Raw genomic sequence first — 18,953 nt, forward strand, 5'->3', positions numbered from 1 at the left:
AAGAGTGGTAAAGATCAACAAACTCTGCATGATTGTTTATTTCAGCCTCAAAATACAGGAAGTCCAGTTTTGGCAGTGTGTATTATTCTGGGATCTACATGAAATATCAGGCTTATAATGTCATATAAACAAAGGCAGGTACGTGAAACAGCAGCACAGGAAGTTATCCACTTCACAATCTAAGATGACAGGATATGAAGGGCTAAAGATGGAGTTAGTATTCAAATAAACTCACTTCCTGCCTGCCAAGTTTGCTCTATAAACACTGAACAGATTTACTGCAGGAGGGGAGATATCACACAGCCTGTGGCCAGGACACACAGCGTGACATCGTCTCAGGTGAGTCACAGTATGTGTTGCCTAATGTGCTTCCGTAGCATCGTTTGGATGTCTATATTGTTTATATATATCACACAGCATAACAGATCATGGATTCTGGATGCTACTATATGACTATAAGCAAGTGTTTTAAGGCTACAGCTCTCCCTCAGTGTTGCCTGGAATATTTGTAAAATAAAGATTTCTTAAATGCTCACAGACAGTTTTCCCCATGCACTGCTTTCTGTCCCTTCTCTGTGAGGTTTTAATCCCAGACATTTGCATTGACACTGAGATGCCTCCTCACAGTGTAAACGAGGGGTTCAGGCTGATATAAAGAGAGCAGTGTTGTAAAAAGAAACACAGAAGATCCTCTGTGCTGATGCTGTTGCTGGGGACTTTGGACTTAAAGGGATAACGGAGCTTCCAAGTATACAAGTCGAATTTTACATACAATTATGCTAGTAATATGTCTCAATAAAGCATCAACCATGTGTAAACATATTCCCTGTTTTCTACCGTTGGTACCTTGTAACCTCACATCTCAATAATAAGGTAAATGCCTACTCATTATATGTGTACACGAAGGATCAAATATCCTGTATTCTCTCAGTCTATAAAATAACAACTGAAGATGTTTACAGCAACACATGAAAAGTCAAACAGTTTCTTTTTATGGGGCATTCTGTGGGCTTGAAGTGACGTTGGGCCTGGCATTGAGGTACTCCAGAACAAAAACCTGCACAATCTTGTTGAGGTTCTGAATGGTGGCGCGATCCAGGTTCTGCTCGTTGTCTTCAAACGTGTGCCACACGGACGGGAACGGGGACGGGATGAGGTGGAGGACGCGTACACCTAACAGAAAAGCACATAATGAGGATCACTAAACAGCAGCACAATATATATAAATATCATATGTGTTGTAGTTGTGTTTCCTGGTGTGCAAACCTTTGTTCAGGAATGGTACATGATCATCTTGTATGTGACCGATCGTTTGATCAGGCCAGAAATATTCCACGCTGTCTGGATGATCTACAAGCTGGTTCATGGAGTGTAAACGTGTTTCTGAGGGTATAAGAGGAAGGACAAAGATTAAAAAAGTACATTCGTTAACTCATATATAAAAGCTGCTGTGAAGAGCTTTCGGTTTGTGTTGATTTTGGCGCCCCCTGTGGACAAAGCCATAGCTCTTATCACTGATTTTGTCCTGTAAATGCTTAAGTGGCGGTTGTTAACAAAAAAATATTATCCTGCTTTCTAGAACAGTCATGTATCACTCACTTTAAATTTTTGCTCTGTAAAATGTAAACAAAGGCAGCGTGCAGTTAATCGTTTCATCTGACACCTCCCCCCCTGCCAGCGGTTTCAGGCATTAAAAATAACTATATAGAAATAATCAATCTTGTCGCTGACGGTCTGGTTTGCTTTTGTAGGTCACATAGAGACATCAGAATTAATTTCAGTCTGTTTCATAACCAGCGAAAAACTCCTCACAAGAGCTTTAAGTATTATTTATTAATAGTTTAATAAACCCAGAATACGCTGATTTTCCTCATCAGAAGTATGTGTAGTGTGATCAGTTGTAATTGACTGCATGCTTATGTTGAGTGCTGGAAACTTAAGCAAACAAACCTACAACTGTCATCACATGTTGATTCAAATTATGGTGAATCCTGATTGGTGCACAGAAGCTTTTTCAGCCCCACCCAATTCAAAATGTGAGAAAGGCAATGATTAAAACACAGTTTAAAGGCTAAATCTGTCATTCTAAATAACCAGAACTGTTCATAGACAGGAAATAAAATGTTATGGTAGCACATTATCATAAACACAATGTTCAATACAATCCTGTTTAAGGTTTAAAAATATAACATTCACAGTTCATTCACAGTAGGCACATTGGCCTCCACAAGATGATACACGTATGACGACTAATAAAATGACTAGTTATCAAACTAACTTGTGTTGCTCATGCCAAACTTTCCTTAAAGTAAACAGATCAAAGTGCTTACAATGATAGTAAAAAAAATTGATTATTTACCAATGTTCCGCAGTCTGGTGAGCCAGTGCACGGTGCTGGGGAACTGGTTCCCGAAGCGCGGGCTCGGAGCCCCGATCAGGTCCAACAATACAAACAGATCCTAGAGGAGGTGAAACAGAGACGGGAAGGAGAGTGATGCTGTACTCAGAGATACTCAGAACCCCTCATTTGAGGTGTGATGGTGCAACACACTGACTCTATCTCTGCAAGACACACAAAACTCATTTGTCTGTCTACATGAAGGCACACACACTAGTCTTTTTAAGATAGAGACTGCCTTATCTTTGAATGTCCACACAGGAATGCCTTAAAAAAGTTGATAAACAGTTGCACTATCTCTCCAAAGCTAGGATTCACAAACATGCACCAATTACCCTGACATCTTATCAGAGAATGTTTTATAAATGATGTTTGATATCGAGACACCTAAGCCTCCCAGATGATAAAATGCTTAGTTAGACTTCTACCTCCCTGCTGTGGTTTCTGTGTGGTCTGTGTGTGTAAGAGAGATCAGGGCTGAAGAGAGTGTACTGAAGATGATGTGGGCTAACAATGGGATGATCTTGACTGTGATTATGAGATAATGTTAATCTCAGTGGTTTGGGCAGATATGAGTGAGTAAACTGTGATGTACTATGCCGTGTAGTTGGTTGGTGTCTGTGGCTCCGGCGGGATGAGGGGTGCTCTCCATCTTCTGAGCCAGGTGGCGGGAGCCGTACAGAGAGTCTGTGGAGGTCCACTGGAACAGAGCCTCCTCTCCATCGAAGAAGAGCAACTGCAGGGTCAGGTCTGGACTGGAGCTCTACATGGGAGGTATAAGAAGTCATCCATGTGCTACATAATATTTAATTTGTTGAGTTTTGCTGCCCCCTAGTGGTTTTGAGATTATATTGACATAAAATCTGCTTCTTGACTCGGGTCTTCTTATAAGAAATATATATTAGATGATTTAGTTTTGTAACCCTTTCCTAAAAATATGCCTCCTTAATGGTAAATGTACGATTTCTTCAATGTCATTTATCAACTAGGATATTGGTAATGTGTCAGCCTCCAATGCAGCTAATGTATTTGTATTCAGAGGGATTCCTACTTCCACGGTGACCTCTGTGACAGACAGCTGAGTCTGATGAACATGTCCCTCAGCTGATCTCTCTCTCTGTCGCAGGCCCGATCGCTGTCTACCCGACGGACAGCAGTCTGAGATCAACCGTGACGCAGGAAAAGGCCAGAGGAGCAAGCTACATGAATACTAAGAGATTTCCTTATGGATCAATTGTTTGTGATGCACTTACACATTTTTTGTGAAATATTTGTGTTAATCCCTACAAAACTGTAGTAGCCTGTATACTTAGGTTTTTAATTTAGAGATCTGTGCCTAAAAATTGATGTACACATTTGTCTCCTTTGAAGCAAAACTATTAACTGAAGTCTTTAATGCAGAGCTGAAGTCGGATTATGAATATTAATTTGTGCCATCCCCCAACCCTCTCCTTCCCACATGTCCTGTCTATCTCCAACTATCCTATCCATCCATCCATTTTCTATACCACTTATCCTGTTCAGGGTCACAGGGGGGCTGGAGCCTATCCCAGCTGTCATTGGGCGAGAGGTGGGGTACACACTAGACAGGTCGCACAACCTTTCACACTCCCACCCACACCTACGGGCAATTTTAGAGTCACCAATGAACCAAACGAGAATGTCTTTAGACAGTGGGAGGAAGCCGGAGTACCCACGCATGCACAGGGAGAGCATGCAAACTCCACACAGAAAGGCCCACTTTGTTCTAAACAGGGTTCAAACTAGGAACCTTCTAGCTGTGGGGCAACAGCGCTTACCCTTCACCACTGTGAAACCCTCAATATAAATCTATTCAGAGCAAATGAAACAATCTGATGGCTTACCTGTCTGTTCCTTCCTCTCTGTACACGCTCTGTCCATCAATTCATGGAGCATCAATCCTCAAGCAAAAGCTGGCAGCTAGTTGCAAGTAGTAAGGAGGCAGTGCACGAACTAGGAACCTTCTAGCTGTGAGGTGACAGCGCTAATTACTGCATCACCGTGCAGCCCAATCTTATCGAATAAAGGCAAAAAGCCAAAGAAATAATCGTAAAAAAAACAAATAACCATTTAAATCCTTCACTACTTTAACATGGGCACAGTTTATTAATCCCACAAGTTTGTGTTTTAATCCACAGCTGAAAATAGTCCCTAACAATACACCCCTTAATGTGGTTTGATTAACAATTGCATAAAATGTTAATATATTTTTGTCTTTAGAGTACCAAAGACAGGTAAAACAAGATGGAAGGTCCGAAGAGACAGACTAGTGTTTGTTCTTGTTTGTCCTAGAGCTTACTACCATTGATGTTGTTGCTGTATGACTTGTCTGTGACTCCTGGCCACAACTTGTCAGGACTAGCCACAACCACAAACAGTAATTCATAGTTGCAAAAGGCTGGAGTATCATTGAAAAGCCAACTAAAACCAGTAATAGCCTGTATGTTGTAGATATAAGTCACATGTTAGGTCACCACCTTCTGAGCTTTCAGTTCTTCATCCAGGGCTCGTGCCAGCTCCAGCATCATGGCACAGGGTACAGCAGAGTCAGTGGCGCCTTGGAACTCCATCCCGTGCCACTGAGGTCGGTAGTACTTAGAGTCGTAGTGACAGGCCAGGACCAGGCGGCGCTTCGCTGATGGGTTGAGGGTGGCAATAAGGTTAGTGAAAGGCAGGGGGCCGTACGGTGTTTGTGACATAAACCTATCCTCTGTCACTTCCCAGCCTGCTCTGAGGGAACCCAGGGTCGTTTTGATATGCTGTGAACACAAACACACAAAGATTACCTGTTAAAAAAGAGTCCGTACCTCACCATAACCTTCCCTAACTTATAAGTTAAGCTAGGTCAGAGGCATTTAAAACCAATGAATTAAACCTGTTGCTTGACAATTTCTCAGGAATCAAACAACTTCCTGAATTTGTTGTATTACTCAACATATGGTGGCACTAGTGTAGTCTGCCTTTGGTTGCAATTTTGTTGCCTACATAGTACTGACGTTTTCCATTTTCAGGTAGCAGTAACAGAATATTGACATTTTCTTGTCATTATATGTCAAATAGTTTTGTTGTGTGTGGTAGTAGGGAAGTTACAAGTTTGCATGTATAAGTGTGTATGTCTTTGAAAGTTGTCCAGCCATTAAATAATGTATCTGTCCAAATCTAGCTAGTGACTTGCCCTGCTCACCCTCCCTGTCAAAAATGCCATTTTTCTTTTATTATGTTGTATATAATAAGAAGCACTGCACTGAGAACCTCTGTCTATGATCCACAACATATATTGTTTGTTATTGGATACTGTGGATGTTACTTTTTGCTGTTGTTTGGTCAAAAAAAAGTCTTAAAAAGTCTAGTTGTGACATGTAACCCTGCAAATAAACTCACCTCCTGCACCGCCTGACTGCCTGGAGAGCCTGGATACCTGGTGACAAGCAGCGGCCTCAGGTCCCTCTCCCACATCTGATCCAGGTCAGTGTGAGACAGGGCGGTTTGGACCTCATCTTGTGTTAGAGTGAGCGCTCTGTGATGGAGCTGAACAGAACAAGAGGAAGCAAACCTTGGTTATACAAACTGGATGGAATACAGCATTGGGTTTAGTTCATATTAAGGTAGGAATTAAGTGTACTTAGAAAGACTGTTGCAAGGTTAATGTATCACTAGCATGTGTATGTAATGTATCAGTTCCTGACAAATAAACATAAGTAAACAAAGGCACTGGGATCAGATCAATGTGGTCTAATGTTAATCACTGCAGTGTTGCAAACAAAGAATAGAACATAGATTATCATGTAACATTTGCTCCTATTTTTCAGTCACTGTCTACTGTGACAGAGTTTCAGATCAACATCTTAAGTATTAGAGCAGTGTAAGTCTTCCTATGATACATTTTAATTGAGCAACAAAGTAGATGACACACCGCTGACTGGAAACCTACTAGATCGGACAACAATGTTGCTGGGGACTTCCAAGGAGAGAATCCATCATATCACCTACCTATTAATGTGTAAAAACCTGATTCAGTATGCCAACATAAAAAGTAACATTTGTTTGCCTGGTAAGGTTGTATCAAACCTTGTGTTTTAGATGAGCTGTTCACTCTAACACCTCCTCAGAGAGATACAAGAGCCAATTAGATGGGTATGAATAGACACTGATTGAACGGTGTCAAACACACATAAGAGCTACTTTAGAAAAGCAGGGATCTACTGAAAAGATAAGTGTGCTTGTTAACACGCATTTACTCACATTCCTTCATGGAAACAAATGCTGTAAAATAGCAGCTCAACCAGTTGCAATCTAAGACACAGTATACAGATTTGGATTCAGGTTTTAAGCTACAAGGGGTGATTCAGTGCTTGCTAGATTACAGTCAGGGGTTAAAAAAACATATTGATCCCCCGGTCCCATGGCTCTTTTTCATTTGGTCTCAAAGTTCACCTGCAGAGAACCATAGTTGTCCTGGTTACAAACTGAACTGAGAGGAAGGACAGAGATCAGGAGGGAAAGAGCTGGTAGTGAATATCAGAGCATTGTCCATGTTTGACAATGCTCAGGCCTCTCCAATCACAGGCCCTCAATTTGAAGGAAAGTACAAGCATACTGGATTTATCAAATTAATGGGGACTATGACCTTAATTCAGATTAATTTTTTTTTTTAAATATCAATGAATCGTTTGGTCTTTAAAAGGTTAGAAAGTATTAGTAAAACACAAAGCGACATTGTGACATAGCTAGTTCTGTTTGACAAACGGTCTGAAACTCAAGGATCTTTAATCAACTGTGACAAAACACAGCAAATCATCTCATTAGAGACGCTGGATCCAACACATTTATGTATGCTTTAATTGATATATAAGTTGAATTTTTCACAGCGCACATGTAATTGTTCTTCTGACTTGGGTACACTTTCAAATTCCTTAAAACTCTTCATTGCAATCCAAGTTAAAGATAAACTTGCAAAACCTGCTCATGGTATGAGTTGGGACCTCATACTGACTAACCGGTATCAGCCCTGTGATTACAGAGGGGCAGTCTACAGCGCTAAAGGTATAATTATGTGGCAACACAGACTGAGTATAGTCATCCAAAGAGCCGGGGGGCACGAGGCTCACAGAGGGTTAAAAGGGGGTCCATATAAGATCTATAAATACCAAGACCTGCAATTGGAGGATCAATGACGATGACTGTGCTGCCATAGCAACTAGGCAAAGAGGAGAGGGGAAGAAGAACCTAGATGAGGGACATGAACGGCCAGGCATACTCAGGTGCATCTCAGGAGAATTACACAATGGTGCCAGGGAACAGTGCAGAGGCTAGCTGGAATATCATTAATGAATCAAAACTGAATATGACAAGTTTTCCAATTATGAATAATCTAAGGTCTAGAAATCTACATTAAAAGGAAACAGAGGCACAACATAAACAGAATTCAATTTGATTATTTTTCCTACAGTTGGAATTATTTTATAATAAAACAATTTAGATACTGAAGGCAGATTATTAAAAAATGCACAAGATATCTGGAGTTATTCAGTAAATGCAAGCATTCATTTTAGCCTCATGTATGCTACATTAGAACGCAATTACAAACAAACTGCCTGTGGCAAGTTTTTTAAATGGTTTCACTTCTAGTGACGGTCTCCTGGAATTTACAAGCAAGCTGTGAAGCAATATGTTTATAAAATAAAATCTGGGGAGATTCTCTTAGTTGACTTACCTTTTCTTGTGTCCAGGGAATTCCACTGGTGCAGTGGACGAAAGTCAACCAGATAGCCACAGTATAAAATAAACGCATTCTGGAGAGACCGGGGCTTCGCTCAGCAATCGTTGTTGACGCTTCTCTCCACATTCCTGTCTCTCCTCTGTGAAAGCTCACAGATCATGTGAAAAGCAAGAGGGAGGAACCGCGGCTGTCTAACCACAGCGCGTCACACTGCTGGTGGTGTTTGTGTGTGCGTGTGTATGTATGTGTGCCTCTCCCAATCTCATTAGCCATGAGTGTTTGTTAACAATAGGGTAATGAGTGACCCCTTATCTTCCTTTGATAATTGCTCAATAACAACAGCAGGCCAACATATTTGCTGCACACCAATTGGATGGAAGTCACAACTATATAGCTATATAGCCTAGTCATTATGTCAGGGAATTATCGATCAACAAGGGCTTTTTACTTTACTTAATACAAATAATTAAAATTATTAAAAACATTTACGAATATCTGTTTGGATATTATTCTTTTAGGCACTGGTTCTGCTCGATTGAATTTAGCTTTTTTAGTAGTAAAGCTGTATTTATTACGGAAACGTATTGCTGCCACACGTGAAATGTTTATTGTAAAAAATATATTCTAACCTTAACGTGAAACGCATAACCCTATGGTTATAACGGTATACTGATCCTTTAGATACTATTATTCAATACGCTTCCGAAATGTATTAACCTTCCTTTTTGGTTTCTAAGACTAATTACTAATATATATATATATATACATATATATATTTATGTATGTCAGCTTGTTTATTTTCTTTATTTTTATGAAACAAACACCAGAGGTTTAAAGGCGACGTCACGTACCATGTGGTCGCATTATCACGTGTTCAACCCGGAAGTTGTAGCTGTGCGCTCATGGATAAGTAAACACGTTACATCGTAGCTAAACCAGAGTGGCAAAATGTTTTAAATATATATATGTTAAGTCAGTTAACGTGCTCTCTTCCTGGCAGCAGCGATGGATCAAGAGGTTTGCAGCTTGAAGGCTCAGCTAAAGGAGAAAGAGATAGAGATTTCTGCTATGAAGAATAAACTGGCACAACTGGAAAAGGTAAGAAACTTCACTGAATCCTAACCTCAAGTTTAGTAGAATAGAAATTCTAAAACGTGTATTGTGCATGCTGTGTTCATAGAAATGTGTTTTTATTATCCTCCTGCCTCATTTTCTATCTAGCAGTTAGGCTTTGTGGAACAGATAGCTATAATCTTACAATAGCACGTTTACTATCCAAATAGAAGGATTATAACGTTAGCTAACATAGTCTACCATACACAGTATAGCAGCACTTTTGACGCCAGTTACAGTTACTCCTATCTTAAGATTAATATGGGCACAAGATAGACAGTTTATAGGTTATCCAGCTAGTGAAGACAGCAGACACACTACACTTAAATAAGTCATATAGAGACATACATTACATACAAACATTATTGTAGCTGCTTAGGTCAGTTATCAGAGTAGGCACAAATTAATCAGCACGTAAAGAGTACATGGTTAATTGATAATATACATCTGAGGACAATTTGCTAAATTGTTCAGTTACTGTGAATTATAATTCCAAAGTGAATATCACATCAATATTGCATTTAAAGAACAGCATCAAATGTATATGCTTATAATGTGTACATTTAATCTGAGAGGAAAGTGCTATAGTCTATTCATAGGTTCATATGCTAATAAAAACTAAGATTTGCAACATGCCCTCTTATCTCAAAATGGTTAAGCAAAGTTGCAATAATTCTTAAATACTAACCTAGATAGAAAGACGCCCACTACAACCACTTAAAAAGGATGTGATGCCACATGGTTCATAGCTCTTGTCTAAACTTGATCCGTACACCTTCCTGCAATATTTTTTCTCTGGTGTGATTTCAGAACCATACCTCAGTATTGAAGCTGCATGACAAAGTGACCCCCCTGACCCCCCTGACCGCCAAAGCAGCCCTCAGCAATGAGGACATCATGCGGTACAGCAGACAGCTCCTGCTGCCTGAGCTGGGTGTACAAGGTTTAGACAGTGTTATTGAAAAATACAATGCATATTGTATAGTGTAGTGTATAGTGAGATTCATGACATGAATGAACACAACATTGTGAATCTTGATTGTTCACAGGACAGCTAAACTTATCCAAGACTTCAGTGCTGATTGTAGGCTGTGGAGGACTGGGCTGCCCACTGGCACAGTATCTTGCGGCAGCAGGCATCGGTAGGTAATCTAGGGATTAATGCTCACTCTGATTTTGTGTCAGACAAATGTAATCAATAACCCTTTTATTGTCTTTGAAATTAATTTGTTGCATTGGTGTGTTTTTATTGAGCTGTCAATGGTTTGTATATTTCCTTAAGATGGGTCTAAAATCAGAAATCTGGCCCCATTCCCTGTGGCATGTAAAATGAATAAATACACATACAAACCATAATTATTCATTCACTTTTCCAGAAGAAATACATGCGATATTTACTGCTGTATAATGAATAAAGTTTGGGAACACCTTTGGAAAAAAAAAAGAGACAAAAGTATATTCACAGCATCTGATTTTCGATCTTATTTTGATAATATCTTTCCGTAAAGCAGTCAAAATGGGCCTTAGGCTAAGTTCACTTTGGCTGTGTAACTGAAGGAAAGGTGAATGGAAGTTTGTGTATTTGTAAGCAGAAACAAATACATAATAAACGTGTACCCTGGTAATCGTGCTTAATCCTTAAGTTTCAGCATCATTATCAGATTTTTTCATTCATTAAAAGTCTTCAGACTGACCTATGTTGTTGTTTTGTCCCCGCAGGACGACTGGGCCTACTGGACTATGACGAGGTGGAGCTCAGTAACCTGCACAGACAGGTGCTTCATGGGGAGGAGAACCAGGGCCAGGCAAAGGCTCTGTCTGCTGCCAATGCAGTTAAAAGGTACTGAATGGCTGACGGACATATTGGCTAAAACATTCTCCAGTACAGTGCATCAATATCAAAAGCACTTTTGTACCAATATCATCCAGTGGAACTAAAGTGCTTGAGAGCATTTAAAAAATGTATGTCGGCATAAACAGACCTGGAACATATTAGTATTTTGATAATATTACCTAATGTTCTGTAACTATGATAATTGGTGTATTTCTGTTTTTTTTTTACCCTACGGCTGCTATGTAATGCATACTGGCGCTTTCCAGTCTCACCACAGGTTATATTTGGTTGTGTATTTCTCCCCAGTCTGCAAATATTGTGTAAACATGTTATTTTAGAGACGGCTGTTTTTGGTGCCTTTCCCCTCACAGTGGGCCTACTGTGGTTAACATACATTAACAGCCATGACCACATGAGGGCGGCATTTCTCTGACTGGCAAATAATTCCTACAGCGTCTTGATGCTGTGTCACTCATACACAACCCGCTGTTACATTAATTAATGGTTTATTAATGATATTATGCAAGTTATGTTTTTGCACCTTTTTTGATAGTTGGTAGAGTAGATGTTGTATTATTGGAGTTTGTTCACTGCGCAACTGAACCACCACAAACTTGACGAGGTTTTTTTTTTTTTTGAAACAGTTATTCGTTTGTGTTAATTGTGTTTTTATGGGTGACCAAACCAAACTTCTAAGGAATATTAATATTTTTTTGTCCCCAGGTTGAACTCAACAGTTGAGTGTATTCCCTACCATCTACAGCTCTCACCGGAGAACGCCTTGCAACTCATTCAACAGTATCCTGCAGCAAATCCCTCAGTCTACATCTGTTCCACAGACCTGACACTGATTCATTCTTTGTTATTAATCTATCTCACAGCTGCAGTCTGCCATATCTCATTCATGCTCATAGTGCATAAAGAAGAAACAATTAGGAAATGTGTCATGAACAATACAAATTCAGTTTGTGATGACACCTTGACTTTGCCAACCCCATATATGACATTGTTGCTGATTGTTCAGACAATGTCCCCACTCGTTATCTGGTGAACGATGCCTGTGTGCTCAGTGGCAAGCCTCTGGTGTCGGCAAGCGCCCTGAGAATGGAGGGGCAGGTAAGTTTGTAAGGTCTCTTTGTTTCATCAATATGGCAACAGTCCATCAGTTCTCTACATGTTGTATTACTATTTTATCTTGTTGCTCTGTGTGTGTGTGTAGCTGACAGTATATAACTACTGTGGAGGCCCCTGCTACAGATGTCTCTATCCAGTACCACCACCGCCAGAGACGGTGACCAACTGTTCTGATGGAGGGGTGTTAGGAGTGGGTGAGTCTTGTCCTAATACCTGCCTCAAAACCATTAACTTAGTACAGAGTAGAGTCTGTGCCAATAATAGTTGTTTGAAAAAATGTGCAATTTTCTTAAGTTCCAGGGATAATGGGCTGCTTCCAAGCTTTGGAGGTCCTCAAGATAGCCTCTGGACAAGGCTGTATCCTTTGGTTTTTCATCTTTAACTCCCTAAGTACATAGAGTACCTCCTTTTGGCTATATTGTTGCTTTCTATTAGACTCTTCTGCCACGTAATCGGAATGAATCAGCAGACAACTCCTGAAAGGATTTTTTTAGTAGCAAACTCAACGATGGTACGGAGACCGTCTGATAAAATAAAGCAAATACAGACACATTTTTCTGTGCTTTCTCTGGACTCTGCTGACTCTGCATTTTCCTTTCCTATGATAATTATTTTGAAGTCTAGATTAAAGCGTCCTCATGCTAACATTTAGACTCACGTCTGGCCCTATCCTGCCATCTGTCTTACATTGTAATACCCATGCTAACACCTGGCTCTTGTGCGTCAGCCAGGGAAGTGCTGCATTGTTTTCCTACCAAAAAGCCTGAATGTTGCTGTGATGTTTATGCACAAAAGGGAGATGTGCCAGCCAATTCTCTGAATCAAGTGACATGGTGATACTTTTCACAAAGCAGCCTTTTCCTTGACCTGGTGTACCAGCATCCTGTGGCCAGCAGCTGATGATGTTTGACGCTCAAGATGCCAGATTCAGGTCCATCAGGTTGCGGCCCAAGCAGGCCGGCTGTGCAGTTTGTGGAGAGAACCCCAGTGTAACCCAGCTGATGGACTATGAGGCTTTTTGTGGGTCCGCTGCCACAGATAAGGTTGGTAAAAACACTGATGGTACCTCATTTCCAAAGTAATAATCTCTTATTACCTGATTTTCCGTGTGTTTCAGTGCCGCAGACTAAACCTCCTCTCCCGAGATCAGCGGATCACTGTACAGGTAGGGAGCATAAACTCCAACATTTGGCCATTGCGTGACTCCCTGTATTTAGTACTGTTTATTGTATGATTATTCACAATTTTCTCCATTTTCATGTGCATTCATAAACTGATTACATCTCAGCGCTGACCCAGCCCCAAATGGGAAATGAGTTAAAATGCGCCTGTAGATTTTCTATGGGAAAGAATAATATGTTCTATTTGGCACTCAAAGCAGAGGCAGTGGATTGCATCTGTTTATGTTTCTGCAGAATTGGCGCTTTCAAACCCGCTGAGTCATTAAGCGCAGAGATGGGGATCATGATTGATTGGGCTGTTATGGAGATTGTGCAAGGGGCTCCAGTTAGAAACAGTTTTGCTTCCTGTGATTTAAGGAAAAGCAGTTAAAATCTTCATATTACTCCCCAAATACAAATCCAAGAAACATTTCAACATTTGCTGAGAGTAACTTTTGTTTCCCTGTTTAACTAAAGATTAAAATCAATGTTTTTTCTTCCAAAAGATACAGCAACACCTATCTAATTATTAACTTCTCAGTATTTGTAAATTAAAGACTGTTATAATTTAATTCCAGGATTATAAAACGATATTGGACAAAGCTGAGCCTCATCTCTTGTTGGATGTGCGCCCTCCTGTGGAGGTGGATATATGCCACTTACCTCTCTCTCTCAGTATCCTTTTAGTGATGAATATCATTTTGTTCAATACTGTTTGTTTATGTTCATCCTGTATCCCAGTTATTTGTGATTATTCTCCTTAAATTGTCACCAGACATTCCCCTCTCAAGTCTAGAAGAGAGGAAGAGTGACCATATCCGATTACTGCAGGAGAGAATCAGCCAATTGAAACAGCAGATGGCAGGTGACTGCCGGCCTCCAGGTAACATGTCAAAACACCATTTAGGGTCCGTTTGAAATGAACAGGCACATAGAGCCACTATTGCATATTCACAGTCCGCCGTGTACACTCATACTGCTGGACTGGAGGCTTGTTTTGGACAGCTAGGAGCAGGTTGTAATGGGGTTGCTTAGTGACTCCTTTTCCAAAACAAGTCTGGTCAACCTGAGCAGCTCGCCAGGTTTAGAAAAATTAATATTCAAAACGTTATTTTGGTGATGTCCTGGATATTCACTGTGTTGTGCTGTCTTTGTCAATGAACTAAATTTAGCCTCATGGAGCTTTAGCTTAGCATTTCACAAAGTCTTGGTTATTTATTATTGTTTCTATGGTCTGTTTTAGAAGAACAAACTGTAAGGTTTCAAACATTTTCACTTATTGTAATATCCTTGGCATGAATTGTTCTCTTCTTATGTAATGTTGTCAGTGTTAAGTGTCTTTAAGTTATTTTGTCATTTTAATTTGATGCCTGTAAAGTCTTTAAGATCCATTGGTGTCACCGTACTTATCTCTCAGTGTTCTCTCTTTGCTGTTTTTCCCTACAGTGTATGTGATCTGTAAGCTGGGTAACGACTCTCAGACGGCGGTGCAGGTTATGGGGAAGATGATTGGATTTGAAGAGGAGACTGTCACGGTGAAAGACATCAGTGGAGGCCTCATGGCCTGGGCAAAGAAAATAGACCCAACGTTTCCACAGTATTAATGCATTTTAATTATTTTTTATTAATAAACTTTTTTGTCATTCTCACTGATTTGTTCATACTGAAATGTGTTCTCAAGATTCTTCTTTGGGATTAATGGTGTTATGAATGGGTTTCAAAATCTCACTTACCAAGTGTAACAATGGATCAGTTCCTAAAATGTATTGTGTAATATATTGTGTATCAGTTCATGAAGAACATGAGCTGGCAGTTGTAACACCCAAGCGCCCTGGCAAAATCAAGTCCCTCTTCCTGTTTTTCTTCCTGTCAATCCTAGAAGCTCAGTAAATATTGCAGTTAGCTTCCCCATCTTTAATAAATTAATTCACATTTACAATGTCATGCTTTTTTAACAGCTGCAATGCAATTAAATCTTACAATCTCTGGCTTTCTATGGTTCAGACTGTGAGAGCTGTGATCAGAAAACTATTTACTTTGTGTCTTTTAAACCTCTTGTGAGGAACTTTCGGTTTGTGCTGATTTTGGTGCCCCCTGTGGACAAAGCCGTACCTCTTATCTCTTTGCTGATTTGTCCTGTACACATTTAATTGGTGTTTTTTTAACAAAAATTCTCATCCTGCTTTCTTTAACAGTCAGATATATCACTCACTTTAAATGTTTTCCCTGGAAAATGTAAACAAAGGAAGTGTGCAATTAATAGTTTCATCTGACACCTACCCCCTGCCAGCGGTTTCGGGCATTAAAAATAACTATATAGAAATAATTAATCTTGTCGCTGATGGTCTGGTTTGCTTTTGTAGGTCATCTAGAGTAATCAGATTTAATTTCAGTCTGTTTCATAACAAGTGCAAAAACTCCACACAGGAGCTTTAAAGTAAAGTAGAATAAATCAATTCTTCATTTTGTTGAGGACATATTAGAACCCCTTCAAGAGCCCCTCGGGGCTACGGGAGCCCACGTTGGAAACCAGTGTAGTTCAAATCAATCCGGGTCGTGTAGAATAAAGTTTTTTTTTCTTGGCATGGCAAAGTTGAAATAACGGAAAAGAAAGGCACATGCGCATTAGTTTGAGCTCCATCGGAGGCGCCATTGTTTTACAGGGACTGTAGTTCAACTTTTGCTCTCCACACATGGAAACTCAGTTATGCGGAGATAATAAAAAGACTCCAAGCCCCAGCGACGGTCTCTGCTCTTTTTCTCGTCGAGCAGGGGGAGTAGTCACAGCTGGAAGGATAATAAGATGCGCATGAATTTACAATCTGGAATATAAGATAAGAGAAAATAAATGGACGGTTCGGTAAGTCTCAGCGTGCCTGTATGTAAAAGTTAAGTTATTGTTAGATAAGGGCTACGACACGACGCTTTAGTGTGTGACTGCCAGAAAGTGCAGAATAATAAACTTCAGAGTCCGCTTTCTTCAGTTGATGGAGTTACAAAGTTTCTTCAGACTGCTCACAATGGAAAGAAAAGCACCCTTCGCTCACTGTGAAGGTAAAGTATCCTATCAGACGAATTTATTGCGACGTTTGGTTTTAAACAGGCATAATGTGAAGGTACAGTCGAACTGCAACAAAGTGTCCACTGAATGTGTAAATTCGGGTCTTGTATAACTTGTTTTGCTGGCATTAATCTCGACTCGGTTTGTGTTCTGCCAGCGAGCCAATCCAAAGTGGGAGGGGTGCAGATGTTCAGAAGCCTTCGGTCCAGATGTTTGTGGAGGTTGAATTCTTGTAAACACAGAAATGATACGCTTGACTAACTTTTACGTGGCGTTTAGGCTATTATTTATTGTCTTCCGCACGACCGTACAGGCCTGGAGTGGTAATAATTGTTGTTAAAGTTAAAGAAAAATCAAAAATGTCCATAGTGAAGTTAGAAAAAGGCTAATGACACAAAGGTTTAAGTTGTGGCTTCAGTAGCACGCCCATCTGTATTGCTATATGAGTTAGCTTAAAGCTAGCCCTGGGAAGCACTTAGATGCACAACAACCCAAGGCAACAGCAAACCACAACAATAATCTAAATTTCATGTTTTAGGAAACAATTTTTGAAACTTTATATATAGATAAATATACAATATATATTGTGGTCTTAACTTGAAAAATGATGCAGTGTTGATATAATTGGTTGATGAAATCCATTTTCTGGGTGCATTAATTAAAAAAGCCAATTGGGTGAAACTTGTTTTTGTAAATGTAACTTTAAAAGTGTTCACAATGGGAAGAAAAAAGTAGTTGTTTCACTCATACAGCTGTGCTACTTTCTGCTTTATTTACATAGGTGAATACTTTTCACAGCTCTATGTGTATTTGTCTCTGTGTGTTTGTCTGTGGTGACAGGCTTCCTGTGGCCGGAGTGGATTACTAACCTCAGTAAGGAGACGGAGCACCACTCCAGGATATGAAGTGTGTTGCAGTGATTTTACTGCAGAAGTCTGCGGATTGTCCAGAGACTTTTTCTCCATCACCAGTGAAGAAGTGTTTGTGTTTTGAGCTCAGGTGGGCGGATCGACTATAACCCTCTTAATTTATGAAAAACAATGTTGATTTGATGAACACATGCAGTGCTGAGTCACAGGGACTGATGTGGACCAAAGATTCCCCCTGTCAGGAGTCTATTCACAGAGAGACCACTCTGCTTTTTTCAGACAGCCTTAACTAAAACCTCCACTATTCAGCATTTCAAGTTGCCATTGGAAGAAACCCAATGTCTGCCTCCTCTCCCCCATCCTTACCTCGAGCCTTCCTCCACTCTCTCCATCCGCATCACCCATCCTCGAGCCCACCTGGACCGCTCTACACGCGGCTGTCCAACGGAAGTCACAGTGTCCCAAGCCCCACAAACTCCCGCAGCTCCTTCAATGGGGTGTCCTTCCTGCTGCAGATAGGACTGACCAGGGAGACGGTGAACCTGGAGGCCAGCGACCTGTCGCTGTCCTCTGTGAAGGACCTGGTGTGCTCCATAGTGGACCAGAAGGTAAGGCTCTCGTCTCATTTAAGTGCCTCCCATCTGATTTAGACTCTGTTAGAAATTACAACTCTAATCAAAAAAGTTTCTCTAATGTCCTCTGAAGTTAAAGGTTTCCCACAAACATATGCAAAGCTACTGCAATTAGCTTGTTTTTAGACTGCAGCAGCTATACCAAAGGCCAACATGATGCACCAACATGTGTTTTGCCATCTTCCACCATATTCATCTGTTTTGGTTTTGTTTTCCAAAGCGGACATCTGGGCCTCGTGCCCCAAAATGAGTCAAACACCGCAGAAGCATGCACACAACAGCACTGATGCTCCTCCGGTTACAAGACACCGTCTAGTAGCGCCAGTTATTTACATTGTGGTATAATGCTGCTGGACTCTGGCAGAGCATGTGCATGAATATACGCTCATGTGCACACAAAGAAGTACTCGGTGGTTTCGCTCTGCCTGTGTGAAGTTGGACCTACTTTACTTTCCATGACATTGTTAATGTGTTGTAATGACTCTGGTGTGTAGCCTCAGCAAAAGAAGTGGCTTTACAGACAAGTATAGGCTGCATCATTCTCTGTCATTTGCCTTCTCATATTTAGTTGTGTGAGAATATTCTTAGTGCAAATCAACGGCGCCAGCTTTAATTTGCTGGTTTTTGTTCGTTTGTGATGAAAGTTGTCGGGCAGTCCTGATATGTATGTGTGCCTGTTTTTAACGTGCAAAGTGCAATACAATACGTACAATAATGGCCTTTGTAAAACTACAACACCACCAAACTTTTTCTGTCCCAAAAAATACATACTTTGCACTACATCAAAAACCACAAACATCGTAATGTTTCACATGAACTAGGGCATTAAACTAGAAGTATATTTGAACAGTAAGTGACACAATCAGCATTGCAAATCACATTCAAAGTTTATCACTTTTATTATCATTCATTTGCTAAAGATTCAGTATTTGTCAACATATGTAGGTGCTTACTCATTATCTTCTTTGAGCCCATGGATGTGAACCTCATAGCTGTGTGGAATTAATGGTGT

At 40.3% G+C, this 18,953-nt stretch overlaps 3 protein-coding genes across 3 annotated transcripts in view; 2 read left to right on the forward strand and 1 right to left on the reverse strand.

Annotated features, from left to right (window-relative positions):
• Positions 1 to 7: 7 nt before the first annotated feature.
• On the reverse strand, positions 8 to 8,264 carry qpct (glutaminyl-peptide cyclotransferase). Its single transcript, XM_069662500.1, has 7 exons — positions 8,133 to 8,264; positions 5,801 to 5,947; positions 4,897 to 5,178; positions 2,994 to 3,161; positions 2,360 to 2,459; positions 1,267 to 1,383; positions 8 to 1,173 (listed from the first exon to the last, which is right to left on the reverse strand). Exons 1-7 carry the CDS (start codon positions 8,262 to 8,264, stop codon positions 992 to 994), a joined length of 1,128 nt encoding a protein of 375 aa, XP_069518601.1. The 3' UTR covers positions 8 to 991.
• Positions 8,265 to 9,043: 779 nt separating this feature from the next.
• Positions 9,044 to 15,342, forward strand: mocs3 (molybdenum cofactor synthesis 3). The gene is made up of 13 exons (XM_069662008.1): positions 9,044 to 9,236; positions 10,062 to 10,194; positions 10,301 to 10,393; positions 10,971 to 11,091; positions 11,809 to 11,883; positions 12,084 to 12,201; positions 12,305 to 12,413; positions 12,514 to 12,576; positions 13,099 to 13,262; positions 13,337 to 13,384; positions 13,958 to 14,054; positions 14,155 to 14,262; positions 14,826 to 15,342. The coding sequence occupies exons 1-13, from the start codon at positions 9,144 to 9,146 to the stop codon at positions 14,981 to 14,983; spliced, it is 1,380 nt and encodes a 459-aa protein (XP_069518109.1). The 5' UTR covers positions 9,044 to 9,143; the 3' UTR covers positions 14,984 to 15,342.
• Positions 15,343 to 16,165: 823 nt separating this feature from the next.
• Positions 16,166 to 18,953, forward strand: part of prkd3 (protein kinase D3) — a 43,672-nt gene continuing 40,884 nt past the window's right edge. Inside the window, exons 1-2 of the mRNA XM_069661438.1 lie at positions 16,166 to 16,433; positions 17,281 to 17,917. Coding sequence (XP_069517539.1) covers positions 17,648 to 17,917 — 270 coding nt within the window. The 5' untranslated portion in view covers positions 16,166 to 16,433; positions 17,281 to 17,647. The remainder of the gene's footprint in view (positions 16,434 to 17,280; positions 17,918 to 18,953) is intronic.

Source organism: Semicossyphus pulcher, unplaced genomic scaffold (assembly GCF_022749685.1).
Source record: "Semicossyphus pulcher isolate SPU_LCO1_2020_fin unplaced genomic scaffold, fSemPul1.0.p SCAF_14, whole genome shotgun sequence".
Classification (NCBI taxonomy): domain Eukaryota; kingdom Metazoa; phylum Chordata; class Actinopteri; order Labriformes; family Labridae; genus Semicossyphus; species Semicossyphus pulcher.